Source organism: Hypanus sabinus, chromosome 2, assembly GCF_030144855.1.
Source record: "Hypanus sabinus isolate sHypSab1 chromosome 2, sHypSab1.hap1, whole genome shotgun sequence".
Classification (NCBI taxonomy): domain Eukaryota; kingdom Metazoa; phylum Chordata; class Chondrichthyes; order Myliobatiformes; family Dasyatidae; genus Hypanus; species Hypanus sabinus.
The window spans coordinates 62,966,387-62,991,604 of NC_082707.1; the positions used below are offsets into that span (position 1 = coordinate 62,966,387).

Consider the following 25,218-nt stretch of genomic DNA (forward strand, 5'->3'; position numbering starts at 1 on the left):
CCTGGAAGTTCTCTCTCTAGCACTTGTTGTTTGAGCACGTACAGACTTATTTTCTTGTCATTATTCCCTAAACAATACAGTATAACAACTATTTACGTAGCATTTACATTGTATTAGGTATTAAAAGTAATCTAGAGATGATTTAAAGTATACGGGAGGATGTGCATTGATTACTGTGGATTGGAAATTGGGAAAAAAACACGGAAGTGCTCTAAGTCAGAACAGGTACATCCAGTATTATTTAGCATCAGTTAATCAAACGTTTGTCTTAGTATATAGTATATATTTTACCTTTCTATGCATATAAAACTCTTAAGAAATGTATGTATTTCAATAATTGAACCACTGCATTGCTTAGTAATAATTGTAGCTTTCATCGGGGCAGGGCCTTCACATGCTCCATTATTCTCACTTTATCCTGACTATTGCCTAACGCTTTTCCGATGACCAATGGTGTTTCTCCTCTTTCCGATCGTTTTATTATTTCTACTTTATTTTCAATCATGATCGATTTCCGGAACAGAAACACTGTGTCGGCAGGTCCCGAGCTCTGCCAGGTCCTAAAGTCCACGGCACTGAGATAGTTTAAATAAGCTCTGTGCTCTGTCGGGTCCTAAAGTGCACCGACTTAAGCATCCGCGTTTTTTGGTATCTGCGAGGGTCCGGGAACTAATTCCCCGCGGGTAAGGAGGGCCGACTGTACAGGAGCCTCAGGACTCACACCACCAGGTTCAGGAACTGTTATTATCCCTCACCAAGAGGGGATAACTTCACTCCACTTCACTTGCCTTGTCATTGAAATGATCCCACAACCTATGGACCCACTTTCAAGGGATCCCCATCTCACGATCTTGATAGTTATTGCTTATCTATTATTATTATCTTTTGTATTTGCACAATTTGTCTTTTGCACACTGGTTGTCTACCCTATAGGTGCTGTTTTTCATTGAATCTGTTATGGTTATTGGATTTATTGAAAATGCCTGCAAGAAAATGAATCTCCGTGAATATATAGTGAATATGTACTTTGATAACAACTTTACTATGAACTTTGAACTTTTGAACTGATGAAAATATCTAATGTCTTCTTTCAAATGCTCCAGATTTATAGATTTGTGCAAGAGCAGAAGGAAATGGAACTTGATGATAGTCTCTTCAAATCCTGTTTTGCCATTCAATGCTATGTGTGTTTTTGGCCTCACATCTATTGTTCTGCCTGTTTCATAATTGACATTCTTGTTGAACAAAATTTTTATCTTAACCTTGAATAAACTCGATGATTCATCCTCCTCAGCTCCCTGAGTTTGGGAATTGCTGAGGTTCAGCAGAAATTCTTTACATCTTTGTCTTAAACGAGTAATTCCTTTTACTCATGGGGCCTCTATTTCTAGATTGCCCTGTGAATGGACAAGTCCTTTTAACACCCTTCTTCAGCATCTTATTTGATTTAATAAGATCACATTTCATTATTTTAAACTGTGATCTGTAGTCCAAACTGTATAATCTTTCTACACAAGGCAGTCCCCTCACCCAAGGAATCAATATAATGAGTCTTCTCTAAACTATATCTTTAAAAGAAGGTGACCAAAACTGCGTAGTGCATCCAGTTGTGGTGTCACCAACACTTGATTGAATTCTAGCAGAATTTGCCTGTTCTAATAAAGTATTCCATCTGGCATCCAAATATCTTCTGTGATCTGCAAGCTAATACTTTGTGTTCGGTGCAGGAGGTCAGACAAAATGCTAATTCAGCTGCATTATTTAATCTTTTATTTCCATGATATTCAACTTCCACGTATTTCCAACCAGAGTGAAGATAACCTTGTGGTTCCCCATATTCTGCTTCGTCAACCAAATATTTATTAATTTGCATAACCTGTTAGATGGGTTTATATAATTTAGTTGCAAATATAACTTCAGGCTTTTAAAATTGGCTGTTTTTCAATCAAGCCACTTTATTTTAGAGAATGATGTTTTCTGCATTCCATTTTCATTGGATGCATGCTATAATCAGCAATTTTTGTACCTCTGGAACCATTTGCTCTCCAGAAGGTGGAAGATATAGCCAGGGGTTGGATGGTGTATGAGGATTAATAATGCTGGATGTGAGAGAGAGAGCAAAATGTGTTGTCAGTCACAGAAACTCAGAATGATTATAGCATAGAAGTGGGTTGTTCATCCCACTGTGTATGTTCTGGTTCCATGAAAGAACAATCAAACTAGTCTGATTCTTCTACTATTTCCCCACAGTCCTGAAGATTGTTTTCTTTCCAATATTTAACCAGCTGTCTTTTGAATGCTACAATTGAATCTGCTTTCACGACAAACCCCAGCATTGCATTCCAGTCACCAAACACTTGGTGCTTTTCAAAACACAAAGTAAATCCTCATGTCACATCTGTATGTTCTGCCATCATGTTCATAGTATAACCCTGCTCTTGACTCCCTTCAATGGGAATACAATTTCCATTTATGTACTTATAATTTTCCAATGAGATCTGATAGATGTATTTAATCGTTGTTTCAAGAAGAACAAACTCAGCTGCACCATTCTGTCCATTTAACTGAAGTCATTTATTCATTCCTGAAATCATTTGTGTAAATCTCTTCTCACTCCCAAAAACTTTCATATTGCTACTAAATGATCATGCTTAAATCTGGACAGAATGCAGACCTGTACTTATAAAGGTTCATCAAGACTTCTTTGGTTTTCTACTGTCTCTCTTTTAAAAGCTGAGGATCCGGCATATTTTATTAATTATCAATCTGCTTGAGCAGGTTAAATAAAAAATGCATATATACTCCAAGATATCTCTTTTACAAATCTTATTGAATCTTTTTGAAGAGGTTACTAGAAAAGTTGACCAGGGTGAAGCAGTGGATGTTGTGTATATGGACTTCAATAAGGCCTTCGACAAGGTTCCACATGGAATGTTTGTTAGGAAGGTTCAATTGTTAGGTATTAATAATGAAGTAGTAAAATGGATTCAGCAGTGGCTGGATGGGAAATGCCAGAGAGTAGTGGTGGATAACTGTTTGTCAGGTTGCAGGCCAGTGACTAGTGGTGTGGCTCCAGGATCTGTACTGGGTCCAGTGTCATTTGTCATATACATTAATGATCTGGATGATGGGATGGTAAATTGGATTAGTAAGTATGCAGATGATACTAAGATAGGTGGTGTTGTGGATAATGAAGTAGGTTTTCAAAGCTTGCAGAGAGATTTAGGCCAGTTAGAAGAGTGGGCTGAAAGATGGCAGATGGAGTTTAATGCTGATAATGCTGAGGTGCTACATTTTGGTAGGAATAATCTAAATAGAACATGGTAAATGGTAGGGGATTGAGGAATGCAGTAGAACAGAGTGATCTAGGAATAATGGTGCATAGTTCCCTGAAGGAGGAATCTCGTGGATAGGGTGGTGAAGAAAGCTTTTGGTATGCTGGCCTTTATAAATCAGAGCATTGAGTATAGGAGTTGGGATGTAATGTTAAAATTGTACAAGGCATTGGTGAAGCCAAATTTGGAGTATTGTGTACAGTTCTGGTCACCAAATTATAGGAAAGATGTCAACAAAATAGAGAGAGTACAGAGGAGATTTACTAGAATGTTATCTGGGTTTCAGCACCTAATTTACAGAGAAAGGTTGAACAAGTTAGGTCTTTATTCTTTGGAGCGTAGAAGGTTGAGGGGGGACTTGATAGAGGTATTTAAAATTATGAGGGGGATAGATAGAGTTGACGTGGATAGGCTTTTTCCATTGAGAGTAGGGGAGATTCAAACAAGAGGACATTATTTGAGAGCTAGGGGGGAAAGTTTAGGGGTAACACGTGGGGGAATTTCTTACTCAGAGAGCGGTAGCTGTGTGGAACGAGCTTCCAGTAGAAGTGGTAGAGGCAGGTTCGATTTTGTCATTTAAAAAAAAAAATTGGATAGGTATATTGACAGGAAAGGAATAGAGGGTTATGGGCTGAGTGCGGTCATTGGGACTAGGTGAGAGTAAGCGTTTGGCACGGACTAGAAGGGCCAAGATGGCCTGTTTCCATGCTGGAATGGTTATATGGTTTTGGAAATATACCTTCTATTTATATTGTGTCTTTTCAAAGTTCAAAGTAAGTTTATTATCAATTACCTATATGTCACCATATACAACCCTAAAGTTTGTTTTCTTGCGGGCATACGCAGTAAATCCAAGAATCATGATAGAATCAAAGAAAGACTGTATCTAATAGGACAGTCAAAAAACAGTAATAAAGTGCATTTCACACATCATTGTATTAAATATTATCTGCCACCTATTTACTTATTCTGCTTATTGAAACTTATTGCTATTTTGGTCATCTGCAAATTTGGAAATTATCTCTTGTACATTCAGATATAAGAGTTATGAAATATTTGTTGGAGAAGGGGGTGCTAAATGGTCTTCATCTGCCTTTTTGGTGGGTGGTGTTGAGAGAAGGTTAATTAATCCAGATTCAGTGAGTTTATCCTTTCACTCCTTCAATACCAGAAATGAAGAGTGAGTTTCCCTGCAGAAATTAGAGTTGTTGCACATGTTAGAAATTGATCTTTAGGCTTGATGTTTCATGAATTCCTTTTGGAATGTGTATATGAAACTTAAATCCTCCAGTTACTAAGTTTTATTAGCAAACACGAGGAAATCTGCAGTTGCTGGAAATTCAAACAACACACACAAAATGCTGGTGGAACACAGTAGGCCAGGCAGCATCTATAAGGAGAAGCACTCTCGACGTTTCGGGCTGAGATCCTTTGTCAGGACTAACTGAAAGGAAAGATACCAGGAGATTTGAAAGTAGTGGGGGAGTACTTTCAAATCTCTTAGTATCTTTCCTTTCAGTTAGTTCTGACGAAGGGTCTCGGCCCGAAACGTCGCCAGTGCTTCTCCTTATAGATGCTGCCTGGCCTGCTGTGTTCCACCAGCATTTTGTGTTTTTGTGTGTGTTGACTAAGTTTTATTCATGGCTTTCTGCTCCATCCTTTTGAAAAAGTGAATTTCTTTTTACATTTTTAGATCCTTAGCACATGGAAGTCAATTTATTGACAATCTAATTCCCCGCTATCTCTACCTTAACTTCAACTGAAGGCATCTTTGTGTTTGGGAAGAGTAAACAAAGAAGGATAATACTGAGGAGATTTTTGGGTATTGCAATGCCAGACAGTATTTTTGTCCAATGATTTCTGTATGGTATTACTTCTGTACTAGTGCTTATTCATGATTTGTATCAAGTGGCTTCTGTAGATAGCTTATAGTGCTCATTCAGTTTTCAGAAATTGTAATTTACAATCAGTCCATACGGACCTTTGAATATTGAGTTGAATAAACTTTTATGACCTGCTCTTTTTCTCTTCTATTTTTTATTTGTAAATTAAACCTGTTCTTGATATCTCTTAATGACTTGCATGCCTTTGCTCAAGACATAGGAATTGTGCTTTAGTGAATTGCTTAAGGAGAGAAGGATTCCATGAGCAATTCTTGTTTAAAGTTATGATCGTAACCTAAAATTAAAAAGTCAGCTTTTAATTATGCTAGAGAAGTTTGCCAATATTATTTATTTAGTTTTAGCATAAAGAATAGGTATTTGGTCAAGGTGCTTCAGAGTATGAGTTTCTGAGGCACTCCAACTAAACTCAAAATTAACAGGGTGTGTGTGTATATGTATGTGTTTGTAAAGATTATGCTTCAATATTCACACAGGTACACCTGTGTATTCAGTAGCATGGGGACCAAATTCTGACAAAATTCTCTACACTTCGGGGAGACAACTGATCATTAAACCTCTTCAGCCAAGTGCCAAAGTCCTGCAGGTATGTTTAGAGTCTGAAAAATTTGCATGCTATTAATAATGTTATCTCCTTGGCTACCTAATTATCTCGACTCTACGATCCTGTTTAGTGTGTGTATTTATTGATCAAATTTTGAAGGAGTATATTATTAGCTTAATGTTACTGCAACATTTTCTACATTAAGGAAAATAAAACTGGGTTTTTTTAGGAAATGAATGTAAAACTGGTTCCATAATAGAAACCATTCATTAGAAAAATAATGAGAATACATTAAAAGCAGTGGCTGTTTAAACCTTGTGTCTATGATTAATTATATAGACTCCCTACTGAGCATAATGTAAACAAAGCTGCTTTCATATCTTGCTACGTATTAGGGACTGGGCATGGTCAGTACGTTGTCTTAAGAATTGCTTGCAATGTTTTACAAAATGAAATTGGTTGGTATATTGGAATAACAACAAAGCATAACAGCATAACTTGAGTGTCTTTAATTTATTTCAATTTCTGGCACAGATTGGTACAAAATATAATGTGCTTGCTGTACACATCAGCTCATTCATTCAAGGGGGAACATACTTCTAATTAAAATGTGGATAATTAAGTAATCACATTTGGTCGGTGATATTCTATGGTCAAGTTTTCTTGTACACTATATAAATTTATCTCAGAAAACTTGGTGCATGAATGTTTGTAATTGTACCTTCAATAAATGTAGCTGGAATAATTTAAATATTTTACCTGGAATATTTTACTACTTTGTTTTGCATTTAAGTTACATCAGTTAGAAATTATTTTGATATATTGTTTTGTCAAACATCTTCCTTTCCACCTTTTCTCCACTTGCAATTTTTTTGTTCCATGGCTTCACTGTCATTATTCTTGCTATTTCAATGCACTAAGAAGTGAGGCAACAAGTGACTGACTATGAATTAGCCTAATCCTTGGTGATATGTGATATTCAGTCATATTTTGAAAATAAAATAAAATTTGATTGCATATAATTAAACACTGATGGCCTCTATTGTACATAATGCTTATCTCCACCAAACCTGGGTAATGTATACTGTATTGATGCAGATTTCCTTTACTTCATGGGAAATTTCGTATTAGAAAATGACTGTACTTTACATTATTAAAATACTTCCAACAAAAAGCATCCTGTTGTCAGTGTCCATGTACTAATATAAGAAATATATATTTATCAGCATTTTTTAGTTAAGAGTTGTTTTGCATACATACAATGAAGTAACATGGATGGAAATACCAGTGTATTGTAAAGATTTGCATGATGAAAATAAGTGTTCTTTCAAAGCTTCAAAAGAAATTTACAGAACAACCTGGATTAACTAAAACTGCATCACTTTATTCATTATCTTGAGTTATTTTTAAATTTCTTTCAGAGAAATATATGTAAAAATTGTTTGAATATTGATTTTTCTTCTCTCCAAGGCATATTGAGTGCCAAACAATAACTTTTCTGACCAAATATGTGCTCTCCAGGTTTGCTAGGTTTTGTAGCACGTTATTACTAGCAGAGCATTTTTTCAAAGTAAGGTTCAGAAGTTGAGACTGGCAAAGGAAGTTGGCATCAGACCATGTGAAAATATGGTGAATGTTGGCAGTGGAAGCAAAATTGTTGAGATGTTTTGGTTTGTGTCAAGAGTAGAAAACTTGTACATGATAGCAGTCTAGAAAAAGAAGGAAATAGACCTGAATGGCACATAATCTTGCCCTTTCCCTCATACTTCACATGGAAGGGTTCACTTTAGGCTATCCTTTCACCCGACTAGTCCTCATCTTTAACAGATAATTATTTACCTTCTCCAGTGATTGCCACGATGCATTGATCAACTACTTTCTTCCCTCTCTTTAAGATACTGAAGAGCTTAATCAATCTGCTCTTGGGTTACTCCTCAGTCAGCATAAATGTTCAACACCTAATGCAACTTCAGAAGATGTTCTTTAAGCTCTATTTTTAAGCACATAAAAATAGTGCAAGATTACAAATTAATATCGAATATTGGACCTTCACAATATACCCTTTTGGAGGAGATGAATAAATCATTCTCAGTTCACAAATCCAATGCTGAGCTTTCACATTGTCATTTCTACCCTGTGTTTGATTCTTAATCAGATTCTGTCCTGTTCTACATTTGTCCAAAGAAACTCAGAATAACACTAAAATCTGTCATTTTATTTGAACTTATGAAATTATCCAGGAAGTAATTATCTAAAACATTTATGCTTCACTATTCTTTTACCTGCATCAGATTTCTTTCACAGTGAACAGATACTGTTCGTTATTAAAGAGAAATTAAAATTATTGGTTCTAGCTGAAAACAAACTAAGCTGCTCCACTTGCAAGATATCGCTACAATAAATGACTTTGTTTTCCATGCCAAGAAAAACCTGGTCATCAGTTTATTTGTTGGCTGCTGCCTAATCAACTTAAATATGGTCAGTTTTTGTGGCTTCTTTAATTTTTGGACTGAATTACAAAATACACAGTTTAATTCACTTTTACGTATCAACACTTGGAAGAAATAATCGTTCTCTTAAATTTGAGTAATCAAAAATTTCTGTGCTTGGGTGTCTCTGTCATCTGTTAAGCACTTTTTGCAATGCAAAGATTAACACTTCTAGCATCAAGTATTTGTCTATTACTTTTTCACATCCCAATTCTAACATAAATGTACATCACATTTCTTTAAACAGTGGAAAGCCCACGATGGAGTCATTCTTAAGGTAGACTGGAACACTGTGAATGATCTCATCCTTTCTGGTGGTGAGGACTGTAAATACAAGGTGTGTATTCCAATAAATTCTTTGATCAAGCTCTTCCATTGTTGATTATATTTTTAAAAATTGTTTTGATTGTAAGAGATGACAATTGCTTTAAAGAAATAAAATTGTGCAGAAATAACATCCACTGATAATCATATAGCCCTGGTGGAAATTTAAAAGATCAAATGTTGTAAACAATCTTAGTAAATTATTCTATGTTGGCAGAAGCTATATGAAATAGTTGATAGTTAACTTAATACTGAATTAGACTGTTTTTTGGTTTAACTGGGTAGTGTTCCAGCCAACCACTGACTACTTGAAAATCTCCAATGAGAGACAAAATCAATGGTTAAAAAGGTCCGTAATTTAGATTATAATGGATATGTTAATTCACATTCAATCTGCTTTTGCATAGTAACTTCTTCCCAGGTTTTATAAATGAAACATAGTTGAGGAATAGATAGAAGAAGCTTGGAGGTGGGATCTGTATCTTAAACCATAATTAAGTTTCAGATTTTTGAATAAAAGAGTAACTATTTGTAACTTGGGTTGCCCAATGCTTCTGTTATTTAAACTTATGGTTTGTAGCGTCAAGTAACTATGCTTAAAGAGCACACTAATCCATAGCTACATAGCACATCTTAGTCTTTTTCTATCAATGTGTGAAATAATCTCATGAGTGTTGTTAACTTTCCTGCCGAACCATGAAGAGCTTAAGTTTAATTACTTATGTTTGCCAATAGCACTTGAAAGGATTTCTTAAAATACTTTCAGGTTTGGGACAGTTATGGATGTCTTTTATATAGTGCCCAGCCCCACGACTATCCTATAACATCTGTGGCTTGGGCACCTGATGGTGAACTATTTGCTGTGGGATCATTCAACACTCTTCGACTATGTGACAAAACTGGGGTAGGTGATAAACTATGCATATAATTTTTACTATCAGAAAATTGTTAACGCAATTTCCATTGGCATTATGTCAATTGTAATAATTTGTTATATGAAACCACAAAAACTACAGTCATTTGTTTTCTAAATATTTTCCTCTTTTCTCTATATGTTTTTGCTTTTTTAGTATACATTTGGTTGATATTTGGGCATGGTGTTCCTACAGTATGCTGTTGTGTTGTATTATTCTAGATCCTTATCAGCGTTAAATAACAGTGATCTTTCTCTTACTAACCTGAAACCAAATAATATTAACTCATCAGAGGTGCTGTTATTAACCATAATTTTAATTTCTTTTGAGTATACAGTAATTTTGTTTTTACTGTGATTGTATTATAGATTATGATCAGAAATGAGTATCTCTATTGTAATATATGGATCTATTTCTGTTAGCGCAATGACCCTTAGTACTATGTATTGATCTGTTGTCTGCGCATGCACGTTATTCTCTCTCATTGCAATGTGAATAGACTAGTTAAACCCATCTTCCGCATGCGTCTTTTATTTAATTAATGTGTAGTTGTGCACAGACACAACATCTTTATAAGCTGTATTGAATTCCTTGGCCTTATGCACACTAAACAAAATTATGATGACTCTAAATTACATGTAATTATTCATGGAGGGCCCAATGGACCTGAAGTACTTGACCATGAAAAATGGTAATATTAATTATCAAACATTAATTTCTTTAACATTTACAAGGAGTGCATAACTACTATTTCTATAATGAAGATTTCTTTTACTAATAATAAACACTTGAGATTCTGCAGATGCCAGAAATCTTCAGCATGTTGAAGGGTCTTGGCCCAAAATGTTGGATGTTTGTTCCCTTCCATCAATGCTGCCTGACTTGCTGAGTTCCTCCAGCATTTTATGTGTGTTGCTTTTGTTTTACTAATGTTGGGTTGGATTAGTTTGTTCCCTGGCATTCTGAAAAGGGTAAGGAAACTGCCCTTTAGAAATGACAGAACCTGAAGTGTCTTTGGTTGTAAGCACAAGTCAATCTGCAGATGCTGGAAATCTACAGTAACACTCACAAAATACTGGAGGAACTCAGTAGGTCAGGCAGCATCTAATGTGAAGAATAAAGAGCTAACATTTTGGGCTGAGTTCTTTTATCAGGGCTGGAAAGGAAGGGAGAAGACCCTCTCCATAGATGCTTCCTGACCTGCTGAGTTCCTCCAACATTTTGTATGTTTTTTTTGGTTGTTAGTAATGTCTTTTTTTTTCCTCCACCTGTTGCTTGATTATTCCTAGTTGTAGCCTCTTAGCTTTATACAATTGTTGGTTGATTTCTAGTCCATTGTATGGTAGAACAAGCTCTGTTCCAAGATATTGTTATAATATTTAATCCAAGTACTGACCTTTGTGGCGTTAAACAACTAACAAGAGAAGGGGACTTCATGAATATGCCCATCCTCAGTGTTGGCAAGGTCCAGCGAGTAATTGCAAAAGAAAAGACTAAAGCATTTATGAGTGTATTCAACCAAAATAACTGACTATTGTAGACAAACCAGTTTTGCTTCCTCCTGATAATTCCATCATCATAGAAACTGTCTATGATCGATCTGACTTACTCCATATGATATCAAGAAACTACTATGATATAACCATATAACAATCACAGCACGGAAACAGGCCATCTCAGCCCTCCTAGTCCGTGCCGAACTCTTAATCTCACCTAGTCCCACCTACCCGCACTCAGCCCATAACCCTCCACTCCTTTCCTGCCCATATACCTATCCAATATATATCTATTTTACCTTAAATGACACAACTGAACTGGCCTCTATTACTACTACAGGAAGCTCATTCCACACAGCTATCACTCTCTGAGTAAAGAAATACCCCCTCGTGTTTCCCTTAAACTTCTGCCCCCTAACTCTCAAATCATGTCCTCTCGTTTGAATCTCCCCTACTCTCAATGGAAACAGCCTATTCACGTCAACTCTATCTATCACTCTCAAAATTTTAAATACCTCAATCAAATCCCCACTCAACCTTCTACGCTCCAATGAATAGAGACCTAACTTGTTCAACCTTTCTCTGTAACTTAAGTGCTGAAATCCAGGTAACATCCTAGTAAATCGTCTCTGCACTCTCTCTAATTTATTGATATCTTTCCTATAATTCGGTGACCAGAACTGTACACAATATTCCAAATTTGGCCTTACCAATGCCTTGTACAATTTTAACATTACATCCCAACTTCTGTACTCAATGCTTTGATTTATAAAGGCCAGCGTTCCAAAAACCTTCTTCAGCACCCTATCTACATGAGACTCCTACTATCTACTGGAGACGTCAAAAGCTTTGAGCCAGAAGACATCCTAGCTGCACTAAAGACTTGTACTCCAGAACAAGCTGTCCCAGTACAGTTACAATACCTGTATATATCCAATATAGTGGAAAATTTCCAGTATATCCTGTTGACTAGAAGAAAGACAAATCCAACCTAGTTAATTGCCATGTAAATGGTCTACCTTGAAATATTAATCATGTGATGGAAGCTGTTGTTGACAACTATCTTGTAGTACTTAATCACCAATAATCTATCACTAATGCCCAGTGTGGGTGTGCCAGGACCATTCCTAGGTTCTACATCTCCTCATAACCTTGTTCCATAGAACTGAATTCCAGAGATGAGGTGATTATGATTTCAGGACATTCTGATCAAACTAAAATCAATGGGCATCCAAGGGAAAATCCTGAAGCAGTTGGAAACGTACATCATACAATCACCACAGTGCTAGGGTATCATACAGAAGTTCCTTGGGCCCAACTGTTGTCAATAGGCTCATCCTCCCAGATTCAGAAGCAATAATGTTTGAGGGTAGTTGTATAATATTCAATTCCGATTCCAGCTCATCAGCTCCTCCTAGCTGTGTCCATGCCTGCATGCAGCTTGATATAAGCAGCTTCAAGTGTGATCTGATACGTAGTCAGTAATATTCATACCACAAAAATGTTTGCCAAGGACCACTTCTAAAGAGAGCATCTAAGTTCATACCCTGACACTTCATATCACAGTCTTTCAGTATGCTGAGCATCACCTGAAGCTTGCACAATTTTCAAAGGACTCGAGCATAGAACACACGCTAGCCATTCTGTCCTTGATGATTTTTCTACCTGTTGATAAACTAATACTGCACAGTGCCACCTTCTTGCACTAAATATGTCTTATGATTCCCTGAATAGCTAATAACTTGTTGATCACTCTTGCATTATTATAAGGCAGTGATATATCAATTCTCACAGAATTGACACATACTTAGTCCCTCCCAAGTTTGGCTTGGTGGTACTATGATTTGTGGTTAGGGTATTACTGTTTGGGATTTGCCCCAGGTAAATTCTGGAACATTGTACAAAGATGAATTTAGTTTGATTTGTTTGTTTTATTTACTTACAGTATTTATATAATAACAGGAGTTATGCTGGCCTTTATGATGAGGAGGGTTGAGTGTTAACAGTTAGTAATTTTTGCTTAAAGTGTTCTGGACTTTGGTGAGCTCACACTTGGAGTGGTGAATGCAATTTTGATTCCTGTACGAAAGGAAAATGTACTTGCCTTGATGTTGGTGGAATGAAAGCCCTCCTAAATGAGTTCCTTAAGGGAAATAATTTCCCATGAGAAGAGATTGAGTAGAATGAATATGCTATTTGGACTTTAGAAGTATGATTTGATCTCAGTGACATAAAACATTCTGAATGCTTGATAAGGTAGATATGGAAAAAGCCTTGGAGTTGAAATCATTACATCCTCTGCTATTAGCCTCTAAGAAAATCAAGAAGTATTCTTATTGGGAAAAGTGTAACTTTAAGGTTGAGGATTGTCCAAGACGTTAAATGTAGAGGAAGCTTGAGGACTGTACTACCAACTCCTTTGGACTGCTGGTTGAGTTATCACTTCTGTGGTTGACTGCTGAAAACTTTGATATAGATATAAACACTCAGAATTACATAAATACTCAGATTAGGAAATGCGTGAAAAGAGAAACAAGGTCAGTGTTTCAAATCAATAACATTTCATCAGTAGGTGAAAGAATAGTTTTAAGGGGAAGATAAAGGGAAAGTGTAAAAGGTCGCTCTTTGTTGGAATGGAAGATAAAAGACAAAATGATAAGAGGATTTAGAACAGCAGAGAACATTACTAGCTCTTTTATTTAGAGAAGAAATCCTAACTGGAAGTTAAAAGAAAAGGCTAGTAAATTCATACTGCCATGCAAATTCTAGTGAGAATTGCTGTTATTTTTTTGAAAATGGGAATTCTGCATCTGTACAGATCTGTGGAATACCACATTAAAATTTCTGACAAATTTGGAAGATATGTAAATTTCTTCCTACTTCAAAATATTGACTTTCCAGTGGCTTGCTGTTTTATGCTGAAGGTTGGCAAGATTGAATCTGTTTTGTCGTTAACTATACCTGATATCTACTGGTTGACCTTTCTTGCCTTTTGCAGTTTAAATGATGCCAGTACTAAATTTATTTTGAAGTCATTGAATTAAAGGGATTTTGCATGTTTCTTTTTATTGATAGGTGTGTGCTCTATGCTTGTGTTAATTATATTTAAGGCTATTAATCGATAATGTAAGGAACGGTGCCTATGTTTCAGCACTGTCTTTGGACAAGCCTTTTCAGTCTTGGCAGAAATGTTAAGCCATGAGAGATTCATTGTCAAAATCAGGTTTATTATCATTGACACATGTTGTGAAATTTATTGTTTTGTGGCAGCAGTACAATGCAAAACTTTAAAATTGTGTTATAAAATACAGTGAAAAAAAAGAACAACAAGGTAATGTTCATTGACTGTTCAGAAAACTGATAGCAGAGAGGAAGCAGCTGTTCCTAAAATCTTCAGAGTGGATCTTCAGGCTCCTGTACATCTTCTGCTATGGTTGTAATGAGAAGGGGGCTGTCCCAGATTGGGATGGTCCTAAATGATAGATGCTACATTCTTGAGGCACAGCTTTTTGAAGATGTCCTTGATGGTTAGGAGGACTATGTGTAGTGTCTACTCGAACAAACCAACACTGCTTACACAATCACAATCACAAGCAAGAGAAAATCTACAGATGCTGGAAATCCAAGCAACACACACAAAATGCTGGAGGAACCAGAGTTTCTTCAGTATTTTGTGTGTGTGTGCTGCCAGTCATGCTAAATCCTCCAGCATTTTGTATATGCCACTTGGGGACAAAGCTTGGGTGGTGGGGAGGGGTGTTGCAGTTAATCCTGTATGATGTGCCTTATAATCCAAACTAATAACAAGACTCCAAAGTTGAAGAATGTATTGGATCTTTTATTAAGAAACTTAACAAAAAACACTCTTGAAATTATTAAAACAAATGAATTTGAAACTAGCGATATAACAAAATAAACAGTCTTAATGTATTAAATAAACTTAAGCTTTTTTCAATGTAATTAAGCTAACTTAAGCGATATTTAAATGTATTTGGGCAGGTGGGGTTCATCAATCTTGGACTGAAGCCCACTTAGGAGAAGGAAAACTCTGATCTTAAACCTCCACTGTCTTGCGGCCGTACCCACCCATGGGAAAGACTTGGGGAGTAAACCCCGAGGAAGAAATCTGGAGCCAGGGTCCTTAAGGCAGTTTCATGTTGTTTACAATTTCACTCTGGCAACCTCTGCAACGACACTGGTGCCGCTGTATTATCTGTGCTTGCCTTGGACTAAATCAGTGACATGGAGAGGGGAATCCGGCTGCATGGGCAACAGCCGGTTCTTAAATCTTTCCGCCCAGGCTTGCACCCTGGAGAAGACATGGTCCACCAGAGGTCCAAGCCCATGATCCCCTGGGATCGATGGCTGCCTATTAATCAACGAAATATAGTACCCCAGCTGCCTCCCTTAGCTTCATTGTACAGTACAGGTTTCCCCCGCTATTCGAAGGTAGGGCGCTCCTATGAAATGGTTCATAAGCCGGAATGTTGTAAAGTCAAGAAGCAATTACCATTTATTTATACGGGAAAATTTGTGAGCGTTCGCAGACCCAAAAAATAACCTACCAAATCATGCCAAGTAACACATAAAACTAAAGTAACAGTAACATATAGTAAAAGCAGGAATGATCTGATAAATACACAGCCTATATAAAGTAGGAATACTTTTCTGCAATTTCAGCACTGTCCACCGTAACCAAAATCTCACGCAAGCGCTCTCGGCAGAAGCACTCTCTCCAGAAACCTTTAAGTTATGAAGCTGCCATATCGTACCAAATAACACATAAAAATACACAGCCTATATAAAATAGAAATAATGTATGTCCTGTGTAGTTTCACTTACCGTAATCCAGAAGACAGTGAGCTCATTGATGATGGTGTGTTAGACTGAGTTGTCGGAGGCTGGGGTGGTGGGAGGTAGAGGAGACTGGGGTGTCAACTCATCGTCGTCTGTTTCCATCAGGGCAGACAGGTCACCTTCTTCTATGTGTGCCTGCCTCAATGTCGAAGGTCAAGTTTTGTCGTCTGCTGTGGCTGATGTGGAAGGCTTGCAAAATTACAGTATGCTTGACTGCTTAGCCTCGCACATTTTTCTATCATACAGTTCTTCGTAAGCGCTCAAACCATCCTGCAGCAATGCCCTAAACCTATGTGCCCTTTCAAAATTAAACTCATACTTTTCTGCAATCATTGCAGTGTTGTCCATCGCAGCGAAAATCTCACGCAATTGCTTCACGGTCAGTTCCTGGACGCCTTCACTTTCGGGCCATTCGCTATTGCGTTTGGCTTCAATTGTTATTCTTTCCTCTTCATCAGCTCTTCATTTGTCAGTTCTTGGTCATGGGATGCCAAAACTTCTTCAATATCATCTTCGTCAACTTCCACAAACCCTTAGCCAAACTCACTATATCCTTACTTTGTTCATCGTGATCGTAACGCTTTATTATGTCTAGTCTAAAGGTGGGATTTATTCGCCTGCTACTATCATTTGATTTGAGTTAATTAATATGGTTTCCTTCCAATTTTTCTTTAAATGGATTTGAGTTGGCAGATTGATGTTTTTTTCTATGGAAGCTTGTATGATGTATTGCTCCGGAGTTGTGCTCCCAATGGGGTTTTTTTTTTGTTTTTTTTTCAGTTAGTAGGGTTTTTTTTAGTTAGTAGGGGTTCTTTTTTTTCATCCTTTTTCTTTCAAAACAAATATTCTTAACACTTTATTTTCTCTTATTATTATTCATATATTGCTTTGTTGTGTTGATCAGTTATTTGCTAATTTAATTCCTTATTGTATATAATGACATATTGACTTAATGTATTTTTTTTGTTAATCTTCAATAATAATTAATAAAAAGATTTAAAAATGAAAATGTCTAGTTTTACGCTAAGGGTAACACCCTTATGTGCTCTTTTAGACTATTCTGATACCTTAGAACTCATATTGCTGACGGATGCACAAAATAAATCGACATAAAGTACAGATACTCACAGGCCCGTGTTTAAGCGATGCCAGCTAGAATGCAGTTCCAGGGGGAGGAACGTGGCTGCTCGGCGCGCACTGCCTTTTTTCGTAACAGTGAGAACACCTTCTGTTAGCGAAAATAGGTAACTAATGTAGGTCTTTCGTAACAGCGAGGTGTTGTAAAGCGAACATTCGAAAAACAGGGGACACCTGTATTAAAGACAAAAGCATGAATATGTAACTAAAACTCTTCACTTCTACCATGCCCTCATCCATGTGACTAACAAACATAATAAACGCACAACACAAAGTACAATTTAGGTAGAAAGTAGATATGTGGCTCCTATGTATTGTTGATGAAAGTGCAAAAATGGGTCGATCTATCAGTTGCAAAAAGACAGAATGTATGGTGATATCCAAGAAGAAGGAGAATCCTATCTGCAGGCTGGGAATAAACGGGGAAGACATAAAACAAGTACAGAATTTTTGCCACTGAGGAAGCTGGATGACATCAGATGGCAGGTGCGACATGGACATCAAAAGAAGAATAGGGATGGCAAAAGACACCTTTATGAGAACGAAGAGTATACTGAGCAACACTAAACTAGGCATGACAACCCGCCTCAGAGTACTGAAATGTTATGTTTATCCAGTTATGTTATATGGCTCAGAATGTTGGACAATATCTCGTAACATAAGGAAATGAATTGAAGCAACAGAGATGTGGTTTTTAAGGAGGATGCAAAGAATATCATGAACGAAACGAATACCTAACAAGGATGTCATGAACAGAGCAATCACAAAAACAGAAATAATGTATGAGATCATGAAAAGGCATCGTAGCTTCTTTGGACATGTGATTAGGAAAGAGGAGTTAGAATGAACGGTAATTATGGGAAAGATTGAGGGGAAGAAAGCAAGAGGAAGGCAAAGGCAAATGATGATGGAGATAGCAGCCAGAGAACTGAAAATGAATACCAACGAATTGATCCACTTCACCCGAAACAGGAGTGTGTGGACCATGGCAGTCAAAGCTCAAACTGGGCATGGCATCTGATGGATGATGACACTATGCCTGTGATGGAGCTGGCTGAGTCTACAAGCCTCTGTAGCCCCCTGCTTATTGGAGACTCCATAGCAGGTGCTGATGCAGCCAGTCAGAATGCTCTCCGCCTGATATCGTAATAAACTGGCATGGCTTTTCAATGATTACCACAGTGTGTTAAAATGCTTATGTACAGGAATCTGAAGCTGCTTACCTGTTATACTGCTGACCCCTCAATGATGACTGGTGTGCGTTCTCATGATTCCTTTTCCTGAAGTCCACAGTCAATTCCTTGATTTTGCTGACATTGAATTCAACATTGCTGTTGTGATACCAGCCAACTTATCTGACTCCTGTACACCTTCTTGTTGTCTGAGACGCTGTCAACAACAGGGGTATCTTATCAACAATAGTGGTGAATTTCTGGATGGCATTTGAGTTGTGCCTAGCCGCATGGTTGTGTGTGTAGAGAAAGTAAAGCAGTGGGCTAAGCTCACATCCTTGAGGGGTGCCTGTGCTGATTTCCAGTGAGGAGGAAAGAGTATATGATCTGTACTGACAGTGGTCTCCCAATGAGTAAGTCAAGAATCCAGTTGCAGGTGATGGTACAGAGGCCCAGGTTTTGAAGCTTTTTAATTAGTACTGAAGAGATGATGGTGTTGAACACCAAGCTATAATAGATAAATGACGGCCTGAGATATGGTGTGCTCCAAAGCCGAGTGAAGAGCCAACGAGATGGCCTTTGCTGTAAGCAGTTTTCAGCAGGCCCAAGACTTTACTCAGAGAGGAGTTGATTCTAGTCATGACCACCCTCTCAAAGCACTTCATGAAAATAGATGTGAGTACCAATGAAGTGTGAATAGCCATTGAGGTAACTCACTCTTCTTGGATATCCCTTTGAAGTAGGTGGGTACCTTCAAGTGTAGCAGTGAGTGGTTGAACATGACCTGGAATACTCCAGTCAGTTGGTTGGCACAAGTTTTCAGTACCTACCAGGTTTTTGCTTCATTTCAGTGATTCTAAACTTCTGTATTTTTGTGTTATTTTGTCAAAATATCAGTGCTTTACATGTAACCATATACTCCTACTGCTTGTATTTTTCAGAGAAATGTTTTAGTTTTTGGTCAATGACTTTAAGGTATCAAATGATTAAGAGCAGAGCGGGAATTGGACGTGTATTCAACGTTAAAGTTTAAAATAATAACAGTTAATGTGGATATAATTTTCCTTTGCAAGATTACCTCTTGTGTTCTCTTTATAGTACTATAAACATCAAATTCAATGCTGACAATACTAATCATTGTTAATCAAATAAATCATGAAAAATTATAGGAAACAGGAACAAAATCCTTTGCAGCAAAGTTGGCAAGAAATTTAAAGAAAACTTTGAGAACTGTTCCATTTTCCTGAGTTTCCTTTTGAGAATCATTTGCAGTAAAATTTCAACTGCTTTAGAAATGATTAATAAAAGGCAGGCTTTCGTGTTTTATTTGCAGATATTGATTTGCAGATTTACTGCAGATGTTGCTAAATAATCTGTTGATCATTAGTGTGGCAATTTTTCATGAATATTGATGATTTGTCATTTGATCTGCTTAAGCTTTATAACATTTTATATCTATATTCACTAGAGTATTCAGAAAAACAGTGAAATTTATAATTGCTTAAAAATACCAATTATACAAGAGAAAATCTGATGGGACAAATAACTTTTGGAAAGGTTGCCACATGCAGAAGGGTGGACAAGAGGGATATGGAGAGGAATGGTGATGGTGGGGGAAGGAAGCAGAGGAGGTGGGAGTTATTAGAGTGTTTGAAAAAGAAACAGTGATGTCTGAGTCAGCAGTAGCTGTTCTTGCAAGCCATTCATGGAGTATTTGCGTCCCAAGATTGTGTGTAGATTCAAGACTAATTCAAGATTGTTTATAAATCTAATTCCTATTAGCTTGTATTGTTGCCTGTTCTTTGTAAATATTTTCAAGTCAAATTTAACTTCTGCTGATATAAGGTTTTATCATTTAACAGTCTCAGTTGTTTAAGGATGATTAATACTCTCAATATTTTTAGTGTTTAAATTAATATCGTACAGTAAAAATGCTTATTGAATTTAATGCATTTGGAGATTTTAATATAACATTTTCTGGGTGAGGCTCAGTAGTGTGCATTTTTTAAAATTAGGAAAGTAGCAATTTCATTGGTAGTCTAATTGTTACTGCTTGCATGGAATGAGTCACAAATGCTGGTGCTTGGGGAAAAATTGACAACCCACTACTGTTTCATTAAACTTTAAATTTAGAAATGGTTTGCATGGAATCTTTCCAGTATGAAAGTTTGTGGTTTCCTTCCTCCTTTTTCTCCTCCATCCATACCCTCCCCCGTAATAATCCCCAGCTGCCTGAAACATGGAGAACAGATAAATGACAGCTTCAGACACAATGAGGCCTCGCCAGGCCCTCTGGCAGAGTCATTAGTTTCCAAACCATTAAATCATTACCTTTGCAGACAAGTCAAACATGCCTCTGATGAGAGTACAACCCATCATCCATGCTAGATTCTATGTCTGATAGAGGACATTCTGCCTCAAAATGCCAACCCTGTAAAGCCCACAAAAAACAACCAGATTATTAACTCTTAATGGACAGCAGAAAATAATGGGAAGAAGCTATGAGTGATATTTCTTTAAAAACACTGGGAGCAAATCAAAGCATCAGGGGTCAGATTATGTAACAATCATATCATGTTATTTAATAACCATTCCATTTATAATAGATCTATATTTTGCATATTTAGAAGGCCAGACCAAAGCAATATTTATCTTTCAATTTTTTTCGTGGTTCAAAATTATAACATCAAAAGTATATTAATCCACATTATATGCATTTTGGTGATGTACTGTGATATATACTTCCCCACAAGAGAGGAATTGTTAGGAATTCTATTTTTGCATATATGGGATCTGATAACATTGAAGAAAAAGGGAACATTCCTTTTCTATTCAGTGAATATTCCAAGTAAACTGGAAATAGGTAAAAACTGTTCAAAACTGATCTGAGTGCTTTACAAGAAATTAGTGTTTTACATTAAACATTAAATTGTGTATATCACTATATGTCCATTTTGGCAGTTGTAGCAATGAAGCAAAGACATGAAAATTGATAAAAGGTAGTGAATGCCAAATCCTGCACTCCATTGCTCCCAAGAAGGAAATGTCTTGAGAAGCTTTGTGATTGAGGTTAAAATGTTCTGTTCTGACCTTTGCCCAATGCTCCCATTTAACATAAGTTTCACTCCCCCCAGAAATCATGTAACCAAACCGTACACATTATACTTTGTCCTGTTGCAGTATATTATCTGAGTGAATGAGTTTTTATTTTCTCAGGAAATGTGTTTTTAAAACAGTTTTGCTAGATTGCATTACCAAAAGGTAAATAATGTAAAGGTATTTAGTAAAACTACAGTCAGAAAATTTTGGTAGTTGTTTGACGTCCCAGTATAAAACCATAAGAGGAAGATGCAGAATTAGGCCATTTGGGCTCATCGAGTCTGCTCCACTATTTCACCATGGCTGATCCATTTTCCATCTCAGCTCCATTCTTCTGCCTTCTCCCCGTAACCTTTCACACTCTGACTAATCAAGAACTTACCGACCAGTGCCTTAACTACACTCAATAACCTGGCCTCCACAGTTGCCTGTGACAATGAATTCCACAGATTTGCCACCCTTTGGCTAAGGAAATTCCTCCTCTTCTCTGTTCTAAATGAATGTCCCTCTATTCTGAAACTGTGCACTCTGGTCCTAGATTCCCCACTATATGAAACATTCTGTCTGTTTATGTGATAGGAAGTATGGCAATTTTCACATAAGTGTGCAATTCCTGGTCAGTGCAATCTCCTGATTTAAACTTTGTTTATATTAATCACTTAACAACATTTACTAAAGACATTTAATAGTTAAATTTTCACCTGTTGCAGTGGCCACCAAAAAAAAACTTGATCTTCATACTGTTACAAACAAGAGAAAACCTGCAGATGCTGGAAATCTAAGCAACACACAAAATGCTGGGGGAACTCAGCAGGCCAGGCAGTGTCTATGGAAAATAGTACTGTCGTCGTTTCGGGCTGTGACCCTTCAGCAGCAATGGGTGAATAAAGCTGTGGAGTAGATTTAAAAGGTGGGGGGAGGGGAGAGGGAAACACAAGGTGATAGATGAAACTTGAAGGGGGAGGGATGAAGTAAAGAGCTGGGAAGTTGATTGGTAAAAAAGATACAGGGCTGGAGAAGGGTGAGTCTGATAGAAGAGACAGAAGGCCATGGAAGAAAGAAAAGTGGGGAGGAGCACCAGAGGGGGAGGCGATGGGCAGCCAAGGAGATGAGGTGAGAGAGAGAAAGAGTATGGGGTACAATGAGGGTGAGGGGGATTACCAGTAGTTCAAGAAATCTATGTTCATGCCATCAGATTGAAGGCTATTCAGATGGAATACAAAGTGTTTTACCTCCAACCCAAGTGTGGCCTCATCATGACAGTGAAGGAGGCCATGAGATAGACATACGGGAATGGGAAGTGGGGTTAAGATGGGCAGCCACTGGGAGATCCTGCTTTTTCTGGCAGATGGAGCTTAGGTGCTTGGTGAAACAATCTCCCAGTCTACGTCTGGTCTCACCGCTGTACAGGAGGCCACGCTGGGAGTACCGGACACAGTATATAACCCCAACGGACTCACAGGTGAAATGTCACTTCACCTAGAAGGACTATTTGTGGCCCTGAATGGTAGTGAGGGAGGAGGTGTAAAGGCAGGTGTAGCACTTGTTCTGCTTGCAAGGATAAGTGTCAGGTCGGAGATCAGTGGGGATGGGCGAATGAACAAGGGAGTCACATAGGGAGGGGGGCTGGAAAAGATGTGCTTGGTGGTGGGATCCTGTTGGAGATGAATTATGTGCTGGACGTGGAGGCTGGTTGGTGATATGTGAGGACAAGAGGAATCCTATCCCTGGCAGGGTGGCGGGAGGATGGGGTGAGAGCAGACGTGCATGAAACAGAAGAGATGCAGTTGAGGAAATGAAGGCTCTTTCTTTGAAGGAGGAGGCTATCTCCTTCATTATGAAATGAAAAAACCTCATCCTGAGAGCAAATGCGGTGGAGATGGAGGAATTGAAAGAAAAGGATGATGTTTTATGAGTAACAGGGCGGAAGGAAGTATAGTCCAGCTAGCTGTGAAATATCTGTGGGTTTATAATAGACAACAGTAGATAAGCTGTCTCCAGAGATAGAGACAGAGAGATCGAGAAAGGGGAAGGAGGTGTCAGAAATGGACCAGGTAAATTTGAGAACAGGGTAGAAGTTAGAGGCAAAGTGGATGAAGTCGACGAGTTCAGCATGAATACAGGAAGCAGCACCAGTGCAGTCATCGATGTAGCATAGAGCAGGGTGGTCACCAGTGTAGGCTTGGAACATAAACTGTTCCATGTAACCAACAAACTGATAGGCATAGCTGGGACCCATGAGAGTGCGCATAGCTACACCTTTTGTTTAAAGGAAGTGAGAGGAGCCAAAGGAGAAGTTATTTAGTGAGGACAAGTTCTGCTGGGTGGAGAAGAGTGATGGTGGACAGGAACTAGTAGGGTCCAGAAAGAAGTGGAGAGATTTGAGGCCTTCCTGGTGGCGGTTGGATATGTATAGGGACTGGACATGCATGGTAAAAAATAAGACGATGGGGGCCAGGGAACCTGAAATCATTGAAAAGATCCAGAGAAGTGTCATGGATGTAGGTAGGAAGGAACTGAACAGGGGGGATAAAACAGAGTCGAGGTATGCAGATATTTGATGTAGCAGATATGGGTTTGGTATGGCAGAAACAAGCTGAAACAATGGGTCTACCTGGACAAGCAGGTTTGTGGACCTGTGTAGGAGGTAGAAATGGGAGGTGTGGGGTGTGGGAACTATGAGGTTAGTGGCAGTGGATGGGAGATCCCCAGAGTCAATAAAGTTGGTGATGGTGTGGGAGACAATGGCCTTGGGTTCTTTAGTGGGATCCTGTTCCAGGAGTAAGTAAGAGGAGCTGTCTGAGAATTGGCACTGGGCCTCAGCAAGGTAGAGGTCAGTATGCCAGACTACTACAGCACCTTCCTTTACCTGTGGGTTTGTTGGCGAGGTTAGGATCAGTATGGAGGGAAGGGAGAGCAGAACATTCAGAATGAGTGAGATTGGAATTTGAGAGAGGAGTGTTGATGTCCTGTTGGCAGTTGACAATGAAAAGGTCCAAAGCAGGCAGAAGACCAGTGCGGGTTGTCCAGGAAGGAGGGTTGAAGACAGGAGAAGGGGTTATTGGTGTGGGGTCGAGAATCCTTGCCAAAGAAATAGGCTCAAAGACGGAGGCAGCAGAAGAGGAGCTCAGCATCGTGGCGAGTGTGGAACTCACTGGGGTGTGGGTGGAGGGGGTCAAAGGTGTGGCCCATACTGAGGACAGAACATTCAGAGTGGATGGTGAAGACCTGGCATGGATGAGAGCTGGGATCGGAAGGGGGAAGGCGGTTGGTAGTGTCTGAAAAGAAGGGAGATTTGGGGTGTTCAGGGATGGTAGGGTGAGAAGAAGATGGAGTCTCTGAGGACCCAAGAGCTGGCAGTTGGACCTGAGAAAGTTGGGATTGCAGAGTGGTGGGGGGGGGGGGGGGGAGGAGGAGAGTTGGGGGTTCTAGCGGCAGTGCACGAAGACCCGGCCTGGAGGTCGAGGCTGGAGTCAGAGTTGGAGATTGCACATTTGGCACTTTGGAGGTGTCCTAGGTTGTTGGAACCTGCATTGGCGGTGGATTCTGGGTTTTAAATCTGCTTTGGATTGTTAGAGCCGTTGAGGTCAGCAGCAGGGATCACAGTCTGGAAACATACGGGCCTGCCAGCGTTGGAGACTGCAGGTTCTGTGGTCTGTATTTCTGTGTTTGGCTTAAATCCATATTCTAGAGAAGAAAGGAGCACCACTGCTGATTCTAACCATCATCTCAATTAGGGTGAGTGGGATAAAAACTTGTGTTTAAAGAAGAAAATGAACCTTACATATTTGATAATGCCTAATACCAATGCAACTTAAGAATCAAATTTATTGTTGTGCTCATTTTACACCTGAAAAAGGGTACATCAATGCTTATCCATTTTAAATCTGGAATATCACAAAGGAAAATCAGTATATCAAGGAAGTGTTGGAACAGTGGAGATGCCAAAG

The 25,218-nt window shown here is 38.4% G+C and overlaps 1 protein-coding gene across 3 annotated transcripts in view; it reads left to right on the forward strand.

Annotated features, from left to right (window-relative positions):
* Window positions 1-25,218, forward strand: part of ift80 (intraflagellar transport 80 homolog (Chlamydomonas)) — a 233,645-nt gene that overhangs the window by 50,709 nt on the left and 157,718 nt on the right. For all 3 annotated transcript variants that reach the window (XM_059947169.1, XM_059947177.1, XM_059947185.1), the window contains 3 exons: window positions 5,713-5,822; window positions 8,517-8,606; window positions 9,360-9,497. In XM_059947169.1, the coding sequence (XP_059803152.1) occupies window positions 5,713-5,822; window positions 8,517-8,606; window positions 9,360-9,497 (338 nt within the window). The remainder of the gene's footprint in view (window positions 1-5,712; window positions 5,823-8,516; window positions 8,607-9,359; window positions 9,498-25,218) is intronic.